The sequence below is a fragment of the Oncorhynchus kisutch genome, linkage group LG30 (assembly GCF_002021735.2).
Source record: "Oncorhynchus kisutch isolate 150728-3 linkage group LG30, Okis_V2, whole genome shotgun sequence".
NCBI classification, from domain to species: domain Eukaryota; kingdom Metazoa; phylum Chordata; class Actinopteri; order Salmoniformes; family Salmonidae; genus Oncorhynchus; species Oncorhynchus kisutch.
In genome coordinates, this window is record NC_034203.2 from 10,203,693 (window position 1) to 10,228,311 (window position 24,619).

The 24,619-nt window shown below is 44.9% G+C and overlaps 1 protein-coding gene across 3 annotated transcripts in view; it reads left to right on the forward strand.

Moving 5' to 3' along the window:
- Positions 1 to 24,619, forward strand: part of ccdc18 (coiled-coil domain containing 18) — a 37,230-nt gene that overhangs the window by 5,590 nt on the left and 7,021 nt on the right. The window contains exons 8-25 of one of the 3 annotated variants that reach the window (XM_020466930.2): positions 7,888 to 8,212; positions 8,337 to 8,424; positions 8,721 to 8,938; positions 9,253 to 9,363; positions 9,502 to 9,633; positions 9,929 to 10,063; positions 10,278 to 10,355; positions 10,675 to 10,791; positions 10,970 to 11,137; positions 17,584 to 17,726; positions 19,270 to 19,433; positions 19,637 to 19,850; positions 21,496 to 21,595; positions 21,750 to 21,866; positions 22,026 to 22,094; positions 22,482 to 22,622; positions 22,766 to 22,903; positions 23,372 to 23,584. In XM_020466930.2, the coding sequence (XP_020322519.1) occupies positions 7,888 to 8,212; positions 8,337 to 8,424; positions 8,721 to 8,938; positions 9,253 to 9,363; positions 9,502 to 9,633; positions 9,929 to 10,063; positions 10,278 to 10,355; positions 10,675 to 10,791; positions 10,970 to 11,137; positions 17,584 to 17,726; positions 19,270 to 19,433; positions 19,637 to 19,850; positions 21,496 to 21,595; positions 21,750 to 21,866; positions 22,026 to 22,094; positions 22,482 to 22,622; positions 22,766 to 22,903; positions 23,372 to 23,584 (2,671 nt within the window). Of the gene's footprint in view, positions 1 to 7,887; positions 8,213 to 8,336; positions 8,425 to 8,720; positions 8,939 to 9,252; positions 9,364 to 9,501; positions 9,634 to 9,928; positions 10,064 to 10,277; positions 10,356 to 10,674; positions 10,792 to 10,969; positions 11,138 to 17,583; positions 17,727 to 19,269; positions 19,434 to 19,636; positions 19,851 to 21,495; positions 21,596 to 21,749; positions 21,867 to 22,025; positions 22,095 to 22,481; positions 22,623 to 22,765; positions 22,904 to 23,051; positions 23,585 to 24,619 lie in introns of those variants that run through there. The other 2 variants (XM_020466931.2, XM_020466932.2) reach the window with 2 other exon arrangements.

Consider the following 24,619-nt stretch of genomic DNA (forward strand, 5'->3'; position numbering starts at 1 on the left):
ATTGCATTGCGGAGGGAATAGCTTCACTGTTTTTATTCGGTCATATTTCCGGTCACCTTGCCCTGGTTAAAAGCAGTGGTTTGCGCTTTCAGTTTTGCGATAATGCTGCCATCGATCCACGGTTTCTGGTTTGGGAATGTTTTAATAGTTGCTGTGGGTACGACGTCGCCTATGCACTTGCTAATGAACTCGCTCACCGAATCAGCGTATTCGTCAATGTTGTTGTGGGTACGACATCGCCTATGCACTTGCTAATGAACTCGCTCACCGAATCAGCGTATTCGTCAATGCTGTTGTTTGACGCAATGCGGAACATATCCCAATCCACGTGATTGAAGCAATCTTGACACGTGGAATCAGATTGGTTGGACTAGCGTTGTTGAGACCTGAGCGCGGGAGCTTCTTGTTTTAGTTTCTGTCTGTAGGCTGGAAGCAACAAAATGGAGTCGTGGTCAGCTTTTCCGAAAGGAGAGCGGGGGAGGGCCTTATATGTGTCGCAGAAGTTAGAATAACAATGATCCAGGGTTTTACCAGCCCTGGTAGCACAATCGATGTGCTGATAGAATTTAGGGAGTCTTGTTTTCAGATTAGCCTTGTTAAAATCACCAGCTACAATGAATGCAGCCTCAGGATATGTGGTTTCCAGTTTACATAGAGTCAAATAAAGTTTGTTCAGGGCCATCGATGTGTCTGCTTGGGGGTTGGATATATGCGGCTGTGATTATAATCGAAGAGAATTCTCTTGGTAGATAATGCGGTCGACATTTGATTGTGAGGAGTTCTAAGTCAGGTGAACAGAAGGACTTGAGTTCCTGTATGTTGTTATCATCACACCACGTCTCGTTAATCATAAGGCATACCCCCCCACCCCTCTTCTTACCAGAAAGATGTTTGTTTCTGTTGGTGCGATGCGTGAAGAAACCAACTGGCTGTACCGACTCCGATAGCGTGTCTCGAGTGAGCCATGTTTCCGTGAAGCAAAGAATGTTACAGTCTCTGATGTCTCTCTGGAATGCTACTCTTGCTCGGATTTCATCAATCTTGTTGTCAAGAGACTGGACATTGGCGAGTAGTATGCTTGGGAGCGGTGCGCGATATGCCCATCTCCGGAGCCCGACCAGAAGACCGCTTCGTCTGCCCCTTTTACGGGGTCGTTGTTTTGGTTCTCCGGCTGCGATCTGATCCATTGTCCCGGGTGGTGGGCAAAACACAGGACCCGCTTCGGGGAAAGTCGTATTCCTGGTCGTAATGATGGTGAGTTGACGTTGCTCTTATATCCAGTAGTTCCTCCCGACTGTATGTAATAAAACCTAAGATTACCTTGGGTACCACCTTGGATACCACATTTATTTATGTAATAAATAACACGTAAAAAAAAACAAAATACTGCATAGTTTCCTAGGAACGCGAAGCGAGGCGTCCAATATTTTCCCAATCAGAGCACGTCCCCCCCAGTTCCCAGTTGCCTTGAACGCACTGAAGTCGGAAGTCTGAGAATTCCGAGTTCCCAGTTGTTTTGAACGCACCATTGAACGGCTGCGTTAAGGCAGGCTGTCACACACCACTGCAATGAGCTGGAGGCAGTATGCATTTTGAAAACATACACCTAATTTGGGTCCCGAGTGGCACAGTGGTCTAAGGCATTGCATCTCAGTGCTAGAAGCTTCACTACAGACCCTGGTTTGATTCCAGGCTGTATCACAACCGGGTTGTGATTGGGAGTCCCATAGGGCAGCTCACAATTGGCCCAGCATCGTCCAGGTTAGGGTTTGACCGGGTTAGGCCGTCATTGTAAATAAGAATTTGCCTAGTTAAATAAAGGTTAAAGAAATATTAAAAAAATGGTTTGAAACCTGAACGTTTTAATGCATGTTATGAGGCATTTTTTGCCTCGCTTCAAAGTAGCCTATTAGATATCCTCTCTTTCTAAATTTCATCTCTTGTCACATGAAACCGCTCGCGTGCAATGCCCTTTTGACAACTGTGTTCCCTCTAAATCATTATGGAACGAAGATTTGTGTGTATTCTACTGCCTTGTGAGCTTTGCTGCGCATACAATGTGAAGAAATAATAGTTTCTCAACATTTTAAGCTAAACTTTCTGATCTGTTGGATCAGACTCATTGCTTTTTTTCATTGTATTTTTTCAAAATGTAGCCTTGGTTGTTTGAATTTGGGATCTATCGTCCCACGACTGTCCCAGAGTCTATTTAGAATAGACTATTTCTTTCTTGACAAGCTGACCAATATAATAGGTAGCCTAAACTTTTCTACTAAAGTAGATTGACATAGGTGAGTGATTTTGCTGTTTGTTACTCGTCTTGTTGGCTCAGAATTTCGGTAAGAAAGCCTGCATATCGTTGTATCCTCGATTTACATGTTCTGTTAAAACCTCTAAAGGAACTTCCCCTTTTTTCAGTTTTCGCCTAAAATGACATACCCAAATCTAACTGCCGGTAGCTCAGGACCTGAAGCAAGGATATGCATATTCTTGATATCATTTGAAAGGAAACATTTTGATGTTTGTGGAAATGTTAAATTAATGTTGGAGAATATAACACATTATATATGTTAAAAGATAATACAAAGAAAAAAAACGAAAGGCCATAATGACTTATGCCAGCAATTTAGATTTTGGCCACTAGATGGCAGCAGTGTACACTACCATTCAAAAGTTTGGGCCACTTAGAAATGTCCTTGTTTTCCATGAAAACAGACATGAAATGAGTTGCAACATGAATAGGAAATATTGTCAAGATGTTGACAAGGTTATAAATAATGATTTTTACTTGAAATAATAATTGTGTCCTTCAAATTTTGCTTTTGCTGCAAATTGAGGATTCTTTGACAATTACAGATGGGGACTTCTTACATACCATACGGTCAAGCTGTTCCCACAACAGATCAATAGGGTTGCGATCCAGTGACTGTGCTGGCCACTCAATTATAGATAGAATACCAGCTGACTGCTTCTTCCCTAAATAGTTATTGCATGGTTTGGAGCTGTGCTTTGGGTCATTGTCCTGTTGTTGGAGGAAATTGGCTCCAATTAAGCGCCGTCCACAGGGTATGGCATGGTGTTGCAAAATGGAGTGATAGCCTTCCTACTTCCAAGATCCCTTTTACCCTGTACAAATCTCCCACTTTACCTCCACCAAAGCATCCCCAGACCATCACATTGCCTCCACCATGCTTGACAGATGGCATCAAGCAGTCCTCTAGCATCTTTTCATTTTTTCTGCATCTCACGAATGTTCTTCTTTGAGATCCGAACATCACAAACTTAGATTAATCTGTCCATAACACTTTTTTCCAATCTTCCAGTGTCTGTTCTTTTCCCATCTTAATCTTTTTGTCTTATTGGCCAGTATGAGATATGGCTTTTTCTTTGCAACTCTGCCTAGAAGGCCAGCATCCCGGAGTCGCCTCTTCACTGTTGACGTTGAGACGGGTGTTCTGCGGGTACTATTTAATGAAGATGCCAGTTGAGGACTTGTGAGGCGTCTATTTCTCAAACTAGACACTCTAATGTACTTATCCTCTTGCTCAGTTGTGCACCGAGGCCTCCCACTCTTTCTATTCTGGTTAGGGCCAGTTTGCGCTGTTCTGTGATAAATGTGGCTAATTGGTTTATTAATTCATTTTCAAGTTCATAACTGTGCACTCTCAAACAATAGCATGGTATTCTTTCACTGTAATAGTGACTGTTATTTGGGCAGTGCAGTTAGATTAACAAGAATGTCAGCTTTCTGTCAATATCAGATATGTCTATGTCCTGGGAGATGTAAGTAACAAGAACATCTTCAGGCTAATGTGATATGTTAGCTCAACCGTCCCGCAGGGGACCCACCGATCCTGTAGAGGTTTTAATTAATATGAATTACCATATTCTAAGCGTCATTTCTGTCATTCTGAGCAATGTAGGTGGATGCCCTAATCAGGTTACGAACCCAATGCATTTGGGTCTGCTACATTTCTCAAATGTCAGGCATATTTAAAATGTCAAGCGCCACATTTTCCTAACGGAAACCCTGCCCCAGTCAGTACAAAGATACAGGCGTCCTTCCTAACTCTGTTGCTGGAGAGGAAGGAAACTGCTCAGGGATTTCACCATGAGGACCATTGTGACTTTAAAATGTTCATGTCTGTGAGAGGAGAACTGAGGATGGATCAACAACGTTGTAATTACACCACAATACTAACCTATTTGACAGCGTGAAAAGAAGGAAGCCTGTACAGAAAACAAATATTACAAAACATGAAATCTGTTTGCAACGGGGCACTAATGTAATACTGCAAAAAATGTGGCAAAGCAATTCACTTTTTGTCCTGTATACAAAGTGTTGTGTTTGGGGCAAATCCAATACAACACATTACTGAGTACCATAGTCCATATTGTCATGCGTAGTGGCGGCTGCATCATGTTATGGGTATGCTTGTAATCATTAAGGACTGGGGAGTTTTTCAGGATAAAAAAGAAATGGAATGAATCTATGCACAGGTAAAATCCTGGAGGAAAACTTGGTTCAGTTTGCTTTCCACCAGACACTAGGAGATTAATTCACCTTTCAGCAGGACAAAAACATGAAACCAAAGTTGCTTACCAAGATGTTTCTGAGTGGCCGATTTACAGTTTTGACTTAAATTTACTTGAAAGTCTATGGCAAGACCTAAAAATATTTGTCTAGCCAATCAACAACCAATTTGACAGAGCTTGAATCATTTTTTAAAGAATAATGGGAAAATATCTAGGAAGATGGCGCCGGAGGGGATGGCTGCCGTTTTATTGGCTCTTAACCAACCGTGCTATTTTGTTTGTTTTTTCGCGTTGTTAAAAGTATTTTGTTCATAATGTTGCTGCTACTGTCTCTTATGACCGAAAAGAGCTTCTGGACATCACAACAGCGATTATTCGCCTCGAATTGGACGAAGAATCTTTCTTTAATTAGACTGGCGGGAAGGATATACTCCAAACACCTGAACAGGCCCTCATCCCCATCATTTGCAGGAGAAAGAAACAGAGATTTCACGGAAAGAGATCGGGGTACCTTTTGAGGATCAGGCGACAAGTGGCTAATCTGCCGCTGCCATCTGTACTGTTAGCTAACGTTCATTTGGTGGAAAATAATTGGGACAAAATTTCCTACCAATGGGACAGTAATAACTGTAGTATCTTATGTTTCACCAAGTCGTGACTGAACGACGACATTAATAACATACAGCTGGCGGGTTATACACACTATCGTCTGGATAGAACAGCAGCCTCTGGTAAGACACGGGGCATATGCATATTTGTAAACAACAGCTGGTGCACGATATCTAAAGAAGTCTCAGCTGTTGCTCGCCTGAGGTAGAGCATCTCATGATAAGCTGTAGATCACACTATCTGCCTAGAGAGTTTTCAGTGTATTTTTCATAGCTGCCAACATTCCACCACAGACTGATGCTGGCACTAAAACCGCACTCAATGAGCTGTATACCGCCATAAGCAAACAAGAAAACGCTCATCCAGAGGCGGTGCTACTAGTGGCTTTAATGCAGGGAACTTTAATGCAGGGAAATTTAAATCAGTTTTACCTAATTTCTATCAGCATGTTAAATGTGCAACCAGAGGGGAAATAAACTCTTGACCACCTTTACGCCACACACAGAGACGCGTTCAAAGCACAGCTGAGAGCTGCCCAGTGACACGAGCCTATCAGACGAGCTAAATGACTTCTATCCTCGCTTCGAGGCAAATAACACAAACATGCATGAGAGCGTCAGCTGTTCCGGACGACTGTGTGATCACGCTCTCCTCAGCCGATGTGAGTAAGACCTTTGAACAGGTCAATATTCACAAGGCCGCAGGGACAGACGGATTACCAGGATGTGTACTCTGAGCATGCGCTGACCAACTGGCAAGTGTCTTCACTGACATTTTCAACTTCTCCCTGTCCGAGTCTGTAATACCAACATGTTTCAAGCAGACCACCATAGTCCCTGTGCCCAAGAACACTAAGGTAACATGCCTAAATGACTACCAACCTGTAGCACTTGCGTCTGTAGCCATGAAGTGCTTTGAAAGGCTGGTCATGGCTCACAACACCATTATCCCAGAACCCTAGACCCACTCCAATTTGCATACCGCCCCAACAGATCCACAGATGATGCAATCTCTATTGCACTCCACACTGCCCTTTCACACCTGGACAAAAGGAACACCTATGTGAGAATTTTATTCATTGACTACAGCTCAGCGTTCAACACCATAGTGCCCTTATTTTTATTTATTTTTAATTTTACCTTTATTTTACTAGGCAAGTCAGTTAAGAACAAATTCTTATTTTCAATGACGGCCTAGGAACAGTGGGTTAACTGCCTGTTCAAGGCCAGAACGACAGATTTTGTACCTTGTCAGCTCGGGGATTTCGGTTACTAGTCCAATGCTCTAACCACTAGGCTACCCTGCCGCCCTTAAAGCTCATTACTAAGCTAAGGACCCTGGGACTAAACACCTCCCTCTGCAACTAGATCCTGTTTTTGCTGATGGGCCGCCCCCAGGTGGTAAGGATAGGTAACAACACATCCGCCACGCTGATCCTCAATATGGGGGCCCCACAGGGGTGCGTGCTCAGCCCCCTCCGGTACTCCCTGTTCACTCATGACTGCACGGCCAGGCACGACTCCAACACCATCATTAAGTTTTCCAATTACACAACAGCCTGATCACCGACAACGATGAGACAGCCTATAGGGAAGAGGTCAGAGACCTGACTGTGTGGTGCAAGGACAACAACCTCTCCCTCAACGTGACAAAGGAGATGATTGTGGACTACAGAAAAAGGAGGACCGTGCATGCCCCCATTCTCACCGACTGGGCTGTAGTGGAGCAGGTGGAGAGCTTCAAGCTCCTTGACGTCCACATCACCAACAAACTAACATGGTCCAAGCACACCAAGACAGTCGTCAAGAGGGCACGACAAAGCCTATTCCCCCCTTAGGAGACTGAAAGGATTTGGCATGGGTTCTCAGATCCTCAAAAGTTTTTACAGCTGCACCATCGAGAGCATCCTGACTGTTTGCATCACTGCCTGGTATGGCAACTGCTCGGCCTCCACTGCAAGGCACTACTGAGGGTAGTGCATATGGCCCAGTCCATCACCGGGGCCAAGCTTCCTGCCATCCAGGACTTCAAAACCAGGCGGTGTTAGAGGAAGGCCCTAAAAATTGTCAGACTCCAGCCACCCTAGGCTCCAGCCACCCTACCTCATGGCAAGGCATATCGGAGCACCAAGTCCCCTCTTCTACGCTGCTGCTACTCTGTTATTGTCTGTGCATAGTCACTTTAATAACTTTGCCTACATGTACATATTACCTCGACACTGGTGCCCCCTCACACTGACTCTGTACCGGTACCCCCTGTATATAGCCTTGCGGTTGTTATTTACTGCTGCTCTTTAATTATTTGTTATTCTTATGTCTTACTTTTTGGGGAGTATTTTCTTTAAAACTGCATTGTTGGTTAAGGGCTTGTATGTAAGCATTTCACTGTTGTATTCGGCCATGTGACAAATACATTTTTTTTGATATTGGCAAATGTTGCACAATCCAGGTGTGGAAAGCTCTTAGAGACTTACCCTGAAAGACTCAGTTGTAAATCTCTGCCAAAGCTGATTCTACAAAGTATTGAGTCTGGTGTGAATACTTAAGTAAATTAGTTATTGCTGTATTTAATTTTCAATATATTTGCAAACATGCTTTTTCTTTGTAATTATGTGGTGGTGTTTTACACACTATCTATTGAATCCATTTTGATTTCAGGCTTTAACACAACAACATGTGGAATAAGTCAAGGGGTATGAATACTTTCTGAATGCACTGTATGTCATTGAAACCATCTCTTTAGTGAGCTGAAGGAGGAGGTCACCCAGGCGCGCACACTCAACACCAAAACCTCTGAGCTTCAGGGACGTCTGGAGGAGGCTGCCCAGCGGGCCTCGCGGCTGGAGATGGAGCTGGGGGAGCGGGCCTTGGCGACCAGGGAGCTGACCTCTCTCCACAGGGAGACGGAGGACCTCCGGGCCCTTACCCAGTGCCAGGAACACAGGCTGGTCCAATGCCAGAGAGAGGCCCAGCAGAGCCTGGCTGAATTAGCTAGTCTGGAGAGTATATTGGCTTTGCTACACCTCCGAGAGGTATGGAGGATTGGGGACATGCGCACATACACGCACGTACGTTGACACACGTACAGTCACTCACATTCAGACATATATTTATATGCACAAAAACAGACAGTCAACTTGGGGTGATAGGGAGATACTTATTTAGCCACTTGATGGGGTTGTGTTGTTACAGGGTGATGAGGGACCTCTCTGTGTGAAGCCCTGTATGCTGCTCCCAGTGGATTACACAGGAACGACAGACCCACTCAGACCCAAGCCAGGTGTGTGTGCAGTACAACCGAATTACAGGTGGCTGGTGGCACATTCATTGGGGAGGAAAGGAATTGATGTAATGGTATCACAAGTTTGATACCATCCCATTCTCACCATTATTATGAGCCGTCCTCCCTTCACCAGCCTCCTGTGAACCAGATGTGTGTCTTTTTACTGAGTTGATGTATTTATTTGGTAGCCTATGGTTGTTGGGCTGTGTGATAAATAAAAAATTCTCGTTCTCTTCTACCTACCCCCTTTTCCAATCTATCCACCCCCCCCCCCCCCCCCCTCACTCCTCCAGGTGAGCGATACCAGCAGCTGTTCCCAGTGCTTCAGGCGGTGGAGGCGGAGCGGGGCAGGCAGAGCTCCCTGGCCTCCAGGCTCCAGGAGAGGCTGTCTAAAGCCCAGGAGGAGGTCTCCTCCCTGCACAGCTCCATGGCGCAGAGGGCCTCCCACTACCAGCAGGTCCACAGCGAGCTGCTCCAGAGGGCCAGCCTGGCTACCGATGCCGAGAAGGAGGTGAGGAGAGTGAGTGAGGAAGGGGAGAGGTGTGCCGAGTACCAAAAACCCCAAGCCACTAGCTTCTTCCCTTATCCCCTTCTGGGTTTGCAGATGTGTAGTGAAGGGATAAGGGTAATAGGGATGGCTTCATCTGCCCTTCCAGTGGACATAGAGCTTCTTTCAGATCTGCCAACACAGATGGACTAGAGCTTGTTTGTTGTCGTGTGTGCGTGTGCGTGCATGCGCATGTTAGGCTTCATGTATCTGATGTGTGAGTCATATTTGTTGAATTCTGACCGTCACCCCACGGTGGTCTTGCTGTCCTGCTACAGTTGAAGAAGAAGAGTGCTCGTGTGGCGGCTCTGGAGAAACAGCTGCAGGAGAAGAGCTCTGCCTACTCACTGGCCGCTCTGAAGAACACTCAGCTGGAGCAGGAGCTGCTGGTACGCAGACACACACACACACACGTCACATTAAGTGACTCATAAAGCATGCTCATTGTTATGAGGTACTCTCTTTCTCTACTTCTCTTTCTCTCTCCCTTTTTTTTTCTCTCTCTCTCTCTCTCTCTCTCATCCCAGGAGAAGGCCAGTGCTATCCAGCACTACCAGTCTGTGATGACCAAGAAGCAGAGGGACTTCCAACAGGCTCTGGACAAAAGTAAAAAGGCCCGTGCTGACCAGTGCAAGGAACTGCAGGACAGAGTGGAACTGGTGAGTCTCGTGTTTGTGTGTGGATTTCTTCCTCATTCTTATGTACAGTTCCTGATTCATCGTCAACTTCCTGTGCCGCTTTATCGTTGACTTTTTTTGGGGCCAGACAGTCTCCCTCTTCCTTCTCTCATTTCCTCTATTTTCCAGGAACTGTACAAATAATGGAATCAAGCAAAAGTAAAAAATGAAAATAAAAACATGTCGTTGTGGGCTCTCTCGGTAGTAGTGGCTTTCTCCCTTTTTATCTCTTTGCCTCTGTCCCTCTCTCCCTCTCTTGCTCCTTCCCTGTCTCCAGCTGCAGTTGTCTCTGGACCAGACCCGGGCCCAGGTCTCAGAGCTGGAGCAGGCTGTGTGTTGTGCCCAGAGGGAGAGACACGAGGCCCAGAGCACAGCCCACCTATTGCAGGTCTCCCTGGACCAGCTCACACAGGTCAGAACCACCGCAGCTATACAGTTTAATCCTACACATCCTCTCAGGAACCACTACTATGTAACTGGGATGCATGGCACGGCAGCCATTTTGTGCCAGAACACTCATTAAATAACATTTCATGACCGTACGTGAAGCCATAGCGTTAATGGAATGAATGGCTTGCTTGTGTGCTGTGCACCTTGTCATGAGATCTCAATCTACTTATCACCAGGAGAGAGAGACCAAAGTGAGACATGGCGAGGAGGCTCTACGGAGTGTCAGAGAGCAGGCCACCGAGTCTTCCACCAGGGTAACAATAAATGGAAGACACTGTATTGAATGCTATACCCAGGTTTTTCTAGCACAGTTTAAATGCATATCAACTGTACCGTACTGTGCTCTGCAAAGACGTCGGACTGAACAGTTAACTACAGTTACCAGTCTTGTGCTTGGTGACGACATATCAATATCAAATCGAGTGTCTTACCGCCATCTTACCGTAGATCGTTGACAAGGGCGTGTACGAGCTTCGCAAGGGATGTATGGCAAAGGAAAGAGGACAGGAACATGTGTGGCTTGACACGGACCGTATTTATGTTCTGTGTTTATGTCGTGTGTCTGCGTGTCAGGTGAGGCAGCTGGAGACAGCCCTGTCGTCCTGTCGGGATGAGCTGAGCTCCCGCCTACTGCAGACGGAGGACGCTAAGCAGCACTATCAGAGACAGCTGGACGTCAAGGGCAAAGAGGTGTGCGTCTATGTTCCGTGTTGCTACCGCCCTGTTGCTTATACTCCATTGTGACTGTCTGACACGCTCCGTTACCGTGCTTGTGTGTGTGTCTCACCTTGTCGTCTGTGTGTACGTGTGTGTACGTGTGTGTGTGTGTGTGTATAAACCCCTGTCTCTCTCTCGCTCTACTCTACAGCTGTTGTCTCTGCAGGAGGAGTTGCGTAGCAGCGCTCTGGTGTGTGGCCGCTCCAGTGAGCGCTGTGTCCAGCTTCAGTACTCCCTGCAGCGGCAGCAGAGCATGCTACAGGAGAGCAGCACCCGCGTGGCCGAACTGGAGGAAAGCCAGAGCCAGCTACAGGGACAGGTACGGATACTTGCTTGGAGAGACTGACGGATGCTCTACCTAGACGCCAGGTAGGAACATGTGTCTTGTAGACAGGGCGACCGCTGACATCGCAGTGACGGCGAAGGTAAAAACACACATTTGTCATGGAGCTCCCTACCGGGACATGGGGACTTGACCCAGGTTGTATCTCAATGGTCAAGTAGTCTTCATGCAGCTGAATAAGCAGGACACAGCCTATTATATTGACCTCTGTGTTAAAGTGCAAACCACTTCCAGAAAGACTCCCTGAAAAGCAAATGCGTATATTCTATTAATTCACTTCAACTCATTTTAGTATTTGACTTGCCACACTGTTAATTTTTTTTCTTTTTCTCAAAACTCCCCTCACAAAAAGAACATAGTACAATGACTCCATTAACCAAAGCCAGTATAAATCTATTCACTTGCGGGCAGGACTTTTCTGTCAACAAAGCGTGGCTTGACAGGGAACATGAGAGCTGAATTTCCCACAGGCAACATGCTTTCTGTGTAAACCTTTTGTCAACTAGGTTATCGTCAAGTCTTCCATTTGTTTTAAGGTGAATAATTTAAGTGGGTATTTTACCGTATGAAAAACCATTATACACAGAAATGCAACTTAAAGTAAAACCAGTTGTATTACAGTATTTGGTATTACTAATTGAATATGGGATATATATACACACACACACTACCGGTCAAAAGTTTTAGAACACCTACTCATTCAAGGGTTTTTCTACTTCTACATTGTAGAGTATTTGTTAAGGCATCAAAACTATGAAATAACACACATGGAATCATGTAGTAAACAAAAAAGTGTTAAACAAATCAAAATACAGTATATTTGAGATTCTTCAAAGTATGCACCCTGTCGTTCTTCCTCATTCTCATGGACAGTTCCTGAAATATCATCAACTTCCTGTATGTCACTTTTATCTTTGACTATTTTTTGCCAGACAGTCTCACTCTCCCTTCTCTCATTTATTCTCTCTTTCTAGGAAAGAGAACGACAGGTCAAATAATGTAATCAAGGAAAAGTAAAAAAATAAATATATAAAGAAAGCCTCCTTGCCCGTCCAATGTTTCCTCGTCTCCTACAAAATGTCTCCCTGCAGGCGGTCACGGAGTCCGAGGTGCCAAAGGAGCTCCCTTTCTTCTTTAGGGTTGATGCCCCTATCATCTCCAAGCCTATCGCTGACCTTTTTAACCTGTCTCTCATCTCTGGGGAGGTTCCCATTGCTTGGAAGGCAGCCACGGTGCATCTTTTATTTAAAGAGGAGAACAAGCTGATCCTAACTAGGCCAATTTCTATTTTGCCCTGTTTATCAATAGGGTTGGAAAAACTTGTCAATAATCAACTGACTGGCTTTCTTGACGTCTATAGTATTCTCTCGGGTACGCAATCTGGTTTTCGCTCAGGTTATGGGTGTGTCACTGGAACCTTAAAGGTTCGAAATGATGTCACTGTTGCCCTTGATTTTAAGCAATGTTGTGATGCTATTTTTATTAACTTGGTCAAAGCTTTTGATATGGTAGACCATTCCATTATTGTGGGCCGGCTAAGGAAAGGGAAGATTTTTACCGTGTCAGCCTTTCGGTTACTGGCCCAACGCTCTAAAGCCAGCTGACGCCCCTCAGGTATATTGGTGTCTCAGAGGGGTCTTTGGCCTGGTTTGCTAACTACCTCTCTCAAAGAGTGCAGTGTATAAAGTCAGAACATCTGCTGTCTCAGCCGCTGCCTGTCACCAAGGCTTGATCCTAGGCCCCACGCTCTTCTCAATTTACATCAACAACATAGCTCAGGCAGTAGGAAGCTCTCTCATCCATTTATATGCAGATGATACACACTTATACTCAGCTGGCCCGTCCCTGGGTTTTGTGTAAAATGCTTTACAACAAAGCTTTCTTGGTGTCCAAAAAGCTTTCTCTGCCCTTAACCTTGTTCTGAACACCTCCAAACTAAGGTCATGTTGTTTGTTAAGAAGAATGCCCCTCTCCCCACCAGTGTGACTACTTCATCTGAGGATTTAGAGCTTGAGGTAGTCACCTCCTATAAGTACTTGGGAGTATGGCTCGATGGTACACTGTCCTTCTCTCAGCACATATCAAAGCTGCAGGCTAAGGTTAAATCTAGACTTGGTTTTCTCTATCGTAATCGCTCCTCTTTCACCCCAGCTGCCAAATTAACCCTGATTCAGATGACCATCCTACTCATGCTAAGACTAATTCATAGATCGGCAGGTAAGGGTGCTCTCGAGCGACTCGATGTCCTTTACCATTCGGCCATCAGATTTGCCACCAATGCGCCTTATAGGACACATCACTGCTCTCTATAATCCTCAAGTAACCTGGTCAACTCTGTATACCCGTCGCAAGACCCACTGGTTGATTCATATTTACAAAACCTTCTTAGGCCTCACTCCCCCCCCTATCTGAGATATCTACTGCAGCCCTCACCCTCCACATACAACACCCGTTCTGCCAGTCACATTCTGTTAAAGGCCCCCAAAGCGCATACATCCCTGGGTCGCTCCTCTTTTAGGTTCACTGCAGTTAGCGACTGGAACGAGCTGCAACAAACACCCAAACTGGACCGTTTTATCTCCATCTCTTCATTCAGACTCAATCATGGACACACTTACTGACAGTTGTGGCTGCCTTGTTTGATGTATTGTTGTCTTTACCTTCTTGCCCTTTGTGCTGTTGTCTGAGGCTATATACAGTAGCGAGGCTATATACGGTAGCGAGGCTATAAAAGTAGCGAGGCTACATACAGACACAGGTTAGTCGGGCTGATTGAGGTAGTATGTACATGAATGTATAGTTAAAGTGACTATTCATATATGATAAACAGAGTAGCAGCAGTGTAAAAGAGGGGTGGGGGGCACACAATGCAAATAGTCCAGGTAGCCATTTGATTACCTGTTCAGGAGTCTTATGGCTTGGGGGTAAAAACTGTTGAGAAGCCTTTCTGTCCTAGACTTGGCACTCTGGAACCGCTTGCCATGCGGTAGTAGAGAGAACAGTTTATGACGGGTGGCTGGGGTCTTTGACAATTTTTAGGGCCTTCCTCTGACACCGCCTGGTATAGAGGTCCTGGATGTCAGGCAGCTTAGCCCCAGTGATGTACTGGGCCGTACGCACTACCATCTGTAGTGCCTTGCGGTCGGAGGCTGAGCAATTGCCGTACCAGGCAGTTGTGCCTTGTTAATTTGTGAAATGTCTTTCCTTAATGCGTTTGTAGGAGTGGTATACAGAAGATAGCCCTATTTGGTAAAAGACCAAGTCCATATTATGGCAAGAACAGCTCAAGTAAGCAAAGAGAAACGACAGTCCATCATTACTTTTACAGTCAATCCGGAACAGTCGCACAAAACATCAAGCGCTATGATGAAACTGGCTCTCATGAGGACCACCACAGGAAAGGAAGACCCAACTCTGCTGCAGAGGATAAATTCATTAGAGTTAACTGCACCTCAGATTGCAGCCCAAATAAATGCTTCACAGAGTTCAAGCAACAGACACATTTCAACATCAACTGTTCAGAGGAGAATCAGGCCTTCGTGGTCGAATTTCTGCAAAGAAACCACTACTAAAGGACACCAGTAAGAAGGTCAAGAAACACGAGCCATGGACATTAGACCGGTGGAAATCTGTCCTTTTGGTCTGGAGTCCAAATTTGAGATTTTTTTTCTCCAACTGCCGTGTCTTTGTGGTTCCCACCTTCAAGCATGGAGGAGGAGGTGTGATGGTTTGGGGGTGCTTTGCTGGTGACACTGTCTGTGATTTATTTAGAATTCAAGGCACTCTTAACCAGCTTGGCTACCACAGCATTCTGCAGCGATACGCCATCCCATCTGGTTTGGGCTGTCATTTGTTTTTCAACAGGACAATGACCCAAAACACACTTCCAGGCTGTGTAAGAGCTATTTGATCAATAAGAAGAGTGATGGAGTGCTGTATCAGATGACCTGGCCTCCACAATCAACCGACCTCAACCCAATTGAGATGGTTTGGGATGAGTCAGACTGCAGAGTGAAGGAAAAGCAGTCAAAAAGAAGTGCTCAGCATTTGTGGGAACTCCTTCAAGACTGTTGGAAAAGCATTCCAGGTGAAGCTGGTTGAATTTGTATTTTTATTTTATTTCACCTTTTATTTTACCTGGTAGGCCAGTTGAGAACAAGTTCTCATTTACAACTGCGACCTGGCCAGGATAAAGCAAAGCAGTGTGACAAAAACAACACAGAGTTCACATGGGATAAACAAACGTACAGTCAATAACACAATAGAAACATCTGTATACAGTGTGTGCAAATGAAGTAAGGAGGTAAGGCAATAAATAGGTTAATAGTGGCGAAGTAATTGCAATTTAGCAATTTACACTGGAGTGATATGTGCAGATGAGGTTGTGCAAGTAGAAATACTGGTGTGCAAAAGAGCAGGAAAACAAATATGGGGATGGGGTATGTAGTTGGTTGGATGGGCTATTTACAGATGGGCTATGTACAGCTGCAGTGATCGGTAAGCTGCTCTGACAGCTGACGCTTAAAGTTAGTGAGGGTGATGCAGTTGAAGTCGGAAGTTTACATACACTTAGGTTGGAGTCATTAAAACTTATTTTTCAACCACTCCACAAATGTCTTGTTAACAAACTATAGTTTTGGCAAGTTAGTTAGGACATCTACTCTGTGCATGACAAAAATAATTTCTCCAACAATTGTTTAAAGACAGATTATTTAACTTATAATTCACTGTATCACAATTCCAGTGGGTCAGAAGTTTACATACACTAAGTTGACTGTGCCTTTAAACAGCTTGGCAAATTCCAGAAAATTATGTCATGGCTTTAGAAGCTTCTGATTTGGCTAATTGACATAATTTGAGTCAATTTGAAGTGTACCTGTAGATGTATTTCAAAGCCTACCTTCAAACTCAGTGCCTCTTTGCTTGACATCATGGGAAAATCAAGATAAATCAGCCAAGACCTCACAAATTGTTTTTGTAGACCTCCACATGTCTGGTTCATCCTTGGGAGCAATTTCCAAACGCCTGGAGGTACCAGTATCACAAACAATAGTACGCAAGTATAAACACCATGGGACCACGCAGCCGTCATACCGCTCAGGAAGGAGACGCATTCTGTCTCCTAGAGATGAACGTACTTTGGTGCGAAAAGTGCAACTCAATCCCAGAACAACAGCAAAGGACCTTGTGAAGATGCTGGAGGAAACAGGTACAAAAGTATCTATATCCACAGTAAAACGAGTCCTATATCGACAACCTGAAACTCAGCAAGGAAGAAGCCACTGCTCCAAAACCGCCAGACTACGGTTTGCAACTGCACATGGGGACAAAAATCGTACTTTTTGGAGAAATGTTCCCTGGTCTGATGAAACAAAAATGGAACTGTTTGGCCATAATGACCATCGTTATGTTTGGAGGACAAAAGGGGGAGGCTTGCAAGTGGAAGAACACCATCCCAACTGTGAAGCATGGGGGTGGCAGTATCATGTTGTGGGGGTACTTTGCTGCAGGAGGGACTGGTGCACTTCACAAAATAGATGCCATCTTGAGGGTGGAAAATTGTGGATATATTGAAGTAACATCTCAAGACATCAGTCAGGAAATTCAAGCTTGATTCCTAATGGGTCTTCCAAATGGACAATGACCCCAAGCATTCTTCCAAAGTTGTGGCAAAATGGCTTAAGGACAACAAAGTCTAGGTGTTGGAGTGGCCATCTCAAAGCCCTGACCTCAATCCCATAGGAAATGTGTGGGCAGAACTGAAAAAGCGTGTTTGAGCAAGGAGGCCGACAAACCTGACTCAGTTACACCATTTCTGTCAAGAGGAATGTGCCAAAATTCACCCAACTTATTGTGGGAAGCCTGTGAAAGGCTATCCAAAACGTTTGACCCAAGTTAAGCAATTGAAAGACAATGCTACCAAATACTAATTGAGTGTATGTAATCTTCTGACCTTCTGGGGATGTGATGAAAGAAATAAAAGCTGAAAGAAATAATTCTGTCTGCTATTATTCTGACGTTTCACATTCTTAAAATTAAGTGGTGCTCCTAACTGACCAAAGACAGGGAATTTTTACTAGGATTAAATGTCAGGAATTGTGAAACTGAGTTTAAATGTATTTGGCTAAGGTGTATGTAAACTTCTGACATCAACTGTATAAGTCTCCAACTTTAGTGATTTAGAATGCCAAGAGTGTGCAAAAGCTGTCATCCATGCAAAGAGTGGCTACTTTGAAGATCTTTAACACTTTTTTGTTTTTTGGTTACTACTTATTCCATATGTGTTATTTCATAGTTGTGATGTCTCCACTATTATTCTACAATCTAGAAAATGGTAAAAAGATAGGAAAACCCTTGAATGAGTGTAGGTGTGTCCGAACTTTTGACTGCTACTGTATAATATGAATGATATTTGTTGCCAGGTGTCTGCGTTGGAGCAGGAGGTGGAGCGGGCTCGCTTGTCTCTGGAGGAGGAGCTGAGGAGGAGAGAGGAGGTGGTGCAGGAGGCTGACAAGGAGGTGCAGGAGAAGAGGCGACAGGCTGCACAGCTCTCTGGCTCTGTCACGTAAGACACGACAGAAGATTTTGTATTCATTCCAATTAAGCATTTGTCATTGCTTAGTTCGATATAGAACGCTTCAGTCACACAATTCACTAAATGTGATTGAATTCAGACATTGCACTAACGTCTGATTCGTTAATGAAGCCATTCAAATACGCTTATTTGTTTTGCTTACCCCCCAAAACAAACACATTTTTATGATATCTGAGCCGTGAAAGATAGTGTAAAATAATTTTCAAGCTTTTGCGCCACATTGATGCATATCATACTAACTTTGTATGACCTTAAGATAAGACCTCACAAAATCCTCTCTGTGTGTATATTGCAACTGTTCTCTGTTGGTCAGTGGGAGTGGTTGGAGTTCAGGCCAGACCGAGCAGCTCCTGCCCTGTAGCAGAAAGAGAGCGAGGAGGAGAGAAATGTTCCCATCGGCATAGTGCTGACAGAATAAGACAGTCCCATGACTCTAGTGCCTCAACAACCAGGGGGTTTATTGTGTGTGTCTCATCTCCACCCACCCCCCACACCACACGCTCCTCCCTTTGTCAGGGGGTATATATTGGGGGTATATATACACCGCTCCACTCTGAAGCGTTCTCCTAAGAGCGAGAGCTTATTTTAGGGTGGAGTTTAACACTTAATGAGGGAGCGTAGCGAAGCATAGAGGAGCACTTTGACTCGGAAAGCACATTGCTTTGTCTATTAAGTCACTACTTAGGGAGGATCGATACAGAGATCGTACTCAGAGTTCTAACTCTGGTTATTCAGTTAGCACTCTAGTTCAGGTTACTCAGTACTCTAGTTATAGTTACGCAGTTAGTATTCTAGTTCAGGTTACTCAGTTAGTACTGTAGTTCAGGTTACTTAATTAGTATGGTAGTTGTTACTCTAGTACTCTAGTTCAGGTTACTCAGTTAGTACTCTAGTTCAGGTTACTCAGTTAGTACTCTAGTTCAGGTTACTCAGTTAGTACTCTAGTTCAGGTTACTCAGTTAGTACTCTAGTTCAGGTTACTCAGTTAGTAATGTAGTTCAGGTTACTCAGTACTGTTCAGGTTAATCAGTTAGTACTCTAGTTATTGTTACTCAGTTAGTACTCTAGTTCAGGTTAATCAGTTAGTACTCTAGTTATTGTTACTCAGTTAGTACTCTAGTTCAGGTTACTCTGTTAGTACTCTAGTTCAGGTTAGTACTCTAGTTCAGGTTATTCGGTTAGTACTCTAGTTCAGGTTACTCGGTTAGTACTCTAGTTCAGGTTATTCGGTTAGTACTCTAGTTCAGGTTACTCGGTTAGTACTCTAGTTCTGTCCAAGTCATATAGAACCTGAGTTGGCTCCATTTTTTTTGTTTTGCGGGTAGTGCAGTGGTCTAGGTTGCTGAGAGGATTCCTAATGCGGGCACATTTGTGCACAGTTCGGTAGGCGCCAGATGGAGGGTGTCTAGGATGTGTGTGAGTGCAGGGTGTGAATCTCTGCATGTCATATGTACGTGTATCTTGTCCGTGTTAGGATACTTGTATGCCAACTGTGTGCGCGTGTGTATTCCAGTCAGCTGTCGTCTGAGATGAATCGGTGTCGTGGGGAGCTGTCATCCATGGAGCAGGAGCTGCAAAGACTGCGGAAGGACGCCAGCATGAAGTCCTCCCAGCTCAGCTGCATGGAGGAGACCCTGCAGCAGACCCAGGGCCTACTGGAGAAGAAGAATGACGCGGGTAAAACACACTAGGGGGGGTTGGAGATTATTTTAGTTTCTGTTCTTTCTTCAATTCTTCATTCATTCAATCAAAGTTGGGGCCAATTTTATTTGTATTTTTCGTGATTACTGTATATATCCGCCACGGTCTGCATTCCACTGACCTCTCTACCACATCTATAGTCATCGTGGAAGCCCTTTCTCCCCTCCTCCCCCCTGCAGTTGTGGACTTGGAGGAGAAGCTCCACCGCTGCGAGGAGGACAGGCGGAACTCTGTGCAGCGGGCGGAGACTCTGGAGGGGCAGCTACAGGGGGTGCGCGGTGAGATGCACGACACCCTAGAGAACCTACAGGAGCTGAGAGAGCTGTTACAGCGCACGCAGGTCAGCGCAGACGAACGACAGACATCACTGGAGAAATTGTCGGCCGAGCTCAGGTGAGCCCTCTCTCTGCCAACCTCCCGACGGGGGGAGGGGCCTTGACCGGGGTTGTCCATTTGTTGCTCTGCTGTCTCACACGTCTCCCCTCAAATCTTTAGGAAATGCTTCCTAAACAAAATAAACAAAGAACACATAAATAAAAATCCAAGTAAATTTTTTTATGGAAAATGCAGAGCAGTTTTGAAGGTAAAGATATTCATATCATTGAAGAAGCCCTGCCCACACACCGGAAGTCACAAACGCTTTCAATGGACCGTGTAACCATGGCAACCACTGACCGGTCGAGGTCTGTGGATTTGTGTCTGAGACCTCGTTGACGGGCGATTTGGGAAGACTGAAATCAAAAGTCATATGTTTAGACGTTCTTTGGTCAGGTTTAAGAATAATTGATTTTGGGTGACCTTTTTCGTCTTTAACTGTCACTTTTTATTATATAATTAGTAAATATAATCTATTATGTAATATGTCTATAAATATTTAAGTAAATATGATGTACTGTGCACATTTGTGTTTGTTGAGCATTAGTTGCAATGTTAAATAATGTAACTTTTCTTTGCACTAAAACCTGATGTGAGCTCATCATCGAGGGAACGCCTCTGTTTCAAGAGAATAGGCTAGCTATGTGTAGTTAGCCCCTGGCTGACCTAGCCTCTGGCTGAGCTAGCCTCTGGCTGAGCTAGCCCCTGGCTGACCTAGCCTCTGGCTATCATGCTCTATTATTTTGTTGAAATGTATTATTTTCATAATAAATTGTGTATTGTTTTGAGGTTTTGTTGCAGTCAGTGAACAAACAGCAGTTTACTTTGGTGGCACACACACACGGCCCACACGGATACCAAGCACCCACGGGACTCATAAAACGAGTCGTAAATCATTTTATACACATGATCTCTTTGTGTAAATAGGAACACAGAACAGGAGTTATAATATGACTCGTATCTGTCTGCTATGGATTCAAACCCTCCATCTGATACCAACCAGTTCATTTCTGGTGAACATCTTTGTTAAATACACAATTGTCCCCCACCCAACGTGCCACCAGCCAATATGACGGTGTCACAAACTGTCTAAGGGCATGTTCTAATTAGGTGAATGTCATGGCTAGGTATTATTGTGAAGCTTTGACAGTTTTACAAGTGGATTATCTCTCACTGTCATTCAAACATATAACAGGAACAGTAACACCTGATCTGTAAACCCTATTGAGCAGCTACATTGCAGAACCTCAACCACTGATGCAATATAATTCAAGAAATGTATGTAAAAGTAAAGGCCTAAAAAAAAAGTATGTTTGGGGGGGGGGGGGGGTCAGTTTGAGCAAGGCACGGCGCAGAATCACCGGTCTTGCCCACACAATGAGTAGTTATTTGGGATGCAAGGGGATTTTCACATCAACTACATTGAAGTCTAAACCACTGATCTCAAACACGCACAATATCGCTGCGTTAGTCTCAAGTAGTTTTCCTTTGAGTCCCGTGTGTGTGTGTGTGTGTGTGTGTGTGTGTGTGAGAAACAAAATGCCTGCTACACAGCTGCGATCAGCTGTTGAGATCTTCTGTGTGAAATAGGACATGCCCCTGGTGTACAATGATTTCACTGTGTGTGTGTGTGTGTGTGTGTGTGTGTGCGTGTGCACTGCAGGGAAAGCCAGAGGGAGTTGGAGGAGAGGAACCACGAGGTGTTGGACATGGACACAGCATTGAAGGAGAGACAGGGGGAGCTCCAGCAGAGAGCACAGCTGGTACACACACACACACACACACACTAAACCGAGGCAACATTTCATGGCGTGCCATATGAAGTTTATTCCACTTGAATATGGTCATAGTCTTTAATGGGTGGAATGCGAAGAAATCCAGAGCTTCTCTCCATATGCGTGTCTCCCTCTTCCTCAGCTGGGCCAGTTGGACGTGGCCATCAGAGACCATAAGGTGGAGATGGACAAGAAGGTTCAGGCCCTACAGCAGACTCTGGACCAGAGAGAGGGAGAGGTCAAAGACCGAGACAAACGGGTAAAAGGCCCCATTACACACACACCTCTATTCTTCCATCTGTGTAATTCAGGGGTCATTTGTTGCCCCTGGAAAAGCATATCCCCGTTACAAGTACTCTCCGTTCTGTTATAGCTGAAGTAGTGTAGTTGACTATCGCCTCATGTTTTGCCTCCCCAGGTGGCGTTTTTGAGTGAGAGGTTAGACCTGCTAAAGGCACAACTACAAGGGAAGGAGGATTCCGAGAAGGTATGGTGGGATGAGGCGATGAATGGATCTGTTGATAGATGGAGGCTTAAGTTGATGTACGGAAAGATGGGTAATACTTAAGGTATCATTATTCTCATGGAGGGACAGATAGATGGTTGAACAGAGAAGTTAAATAAATACCACCGACAGCATTCAACTTAGAAGCTATAGCAATTGGCAAGATGTTTCTGGATCGATAACCTCATAATGGACTATCATGCATTGTTCAGTATTCCCTTTCCGGGAACCTTTTTGAATGAACCACAGAATGAACCCTGGACAATCTTAATGTCTACTTGGAGTAATCCATAAAGTAAATGCTCAAAAAAAATCTATGGACTGACCGTCTAGGCTCCGTCTGATTTAACCTTTGACCTTTTGCTCCAGGACTCTCTGGGGCAGGGCCAGAACCTGCGTGTGTGTCGGGAGGAGCTGCAGAGAACAACGCAAGAGCTGCGGGACACACAGACTCGCTGTGAGAGCCTGACCGAAGAGCTGGACAGCATCACTCAACATGCCAGGGAAAAGGTGAAACCTTCATTTGGTTGTCTGTAAATGCCCAATAAATCCATGTATTCTTGCTGTTTATCCATAATAACAAATTGTGGTATTTCTGTTCATTCTTCTATGGCCAGATGATGACCTTAACTGTGTTGTTGGGTCTCATATAGGAGGCGCAGGTGAGGAGTCTAGAGGAGAAGCTGTCTGCCAGGGAGGGCCGCTGGGTCCAGGGGGAAGCCAGACTGCAAGTCACCATCTCCTCCCTACAGCAGGAGCTGGAGCAGGAGAGGGAACACCACAGCAAGGAGGTACAACGGGGCCCCAGGAACTGTGGATGTCTATGCAGCCTCTGTCCATCTCTGTCTGTTCATTTGGCTGTCTCTTTCTCTCTCACACGCACACTCCCATCTTCCTCTTTCTCCACTGTTCTTCCGTTTCTGTCGTCCTCTACTGCAGGGTTATTCTACGAGGTCCGAAGCCTGCTGTTTTTCTGTTCCCACCTGATAATTAGTATCACCCACCTGGTGTCTCATGTGAACAATGGGGGGGAGAGACGCAGTGGAACTGGCTTCGAGGTCCAGAGTTGAGTTTTTGAGGGCACTACTGTATATATCACCTCATCAATCTCTTCCCCAGTCCCTCTTTCACTTCTTTGTTTCTCGTAATTTCCCTAATCACCAGTCCTTTTACACATGCAATAACTGCTGAAGTTCCTACAGTACGCGCTTGTAACTTCGCTCTCCTCCTTCTGCCTTTCTCTGTTGCCCCTCCCCCAGCTCTACTCCCTGCAGCAGACGCGGGGCCAGCTCCTGAAGGTGTCGGAGCAGATGAGCTGCAGCCTGCGGAGCTCCCAGGAGCACCTGGCCTCCAGACTGCAGCAGAGCCAGCTGCAGCTAGAGCAGACCAGGGCCCAGGCGGCCCACCTGCAGGCCCAGCTCCACGCCACCCAGACCAGCCTGCAGAGCGCCCACGAGGCCCTGCTCATCAAGGTAGAGTACCGTAGGCCTGGGACTGGGCTAGTGAAAGTGCCCCCCCCCCCCCCCTCCCCTTACTGGGCATGAACATATACTCCAGCTTCATTGTGCTGTCTTCCTCCAAGATGGAGGATATTTTTAGAGAGGAAAAAATTGCCTCATTCTATAAGGTATTAAGAAATGGTGAAGGAGTCAGGGCAGCTTCTATTCAAATGTGATTAGGGTCCCCTGGGAAACACTGACCAACACTTTCGTTCCTAGATTTAAAAATTAAATTATTCTGGTGCGCCTTTATTTAATTTGATGTTATTAACTATTGGCCTAGCTGAAAGTTTTACTTCATTGTCAGTAACCAGGTTTCTATCCAACCATTTCATGCGGATGAATTACCTGACGTAGGCCATTTATAATCAAATCAAATCCAATTTTATTTGTCACATACACATGGTTAGCAGATGTTAATGCGAGAGTAGCGAAATGCTTGTGCTTCTAGTTCCGACAATGCAGTAATAACCAACGAGTAATCTAGCTAACAATTCCAAAACTACTACCTTATACACATAAGTGTAAAGGGATAAAGAATATGTACATAAAGATATATGAATGAGTGATGGTACAGAGCGGCATAGGCAAGATGCAGTAGATGGTATCGAGTACAGTAAATACATATGAGATGAGTATGTAAACAAAGTGGCATAGTTTAAAGTGGCTAGTGATACATGTATTACATAAAGATGCAGTAGATGATATAGAGTACAGTATATACGTATGCATATGAGATAAATAATGTAGGGTATGTAAACATTATATTAAGTAGCATTGTTTAAAGTGGCTAGTGATATATTTTACATCAATTCCCATTATTAAAGTGGCTGGAGTTGAGTCAGTGTATTGGCAGCAGCCACTCAATGTTAGTGGTGGCTGTTTAACAGTCTGATGGCCTTGAGATAGAAGCTGTTTTTCAGTCTCTCAGTCCCAGCTTTGATGCACCTGTACTGACCTCGCCTTCTGGACGATAGCGGAGTGAACAGGCAGTGGCTCGGGTGGTTG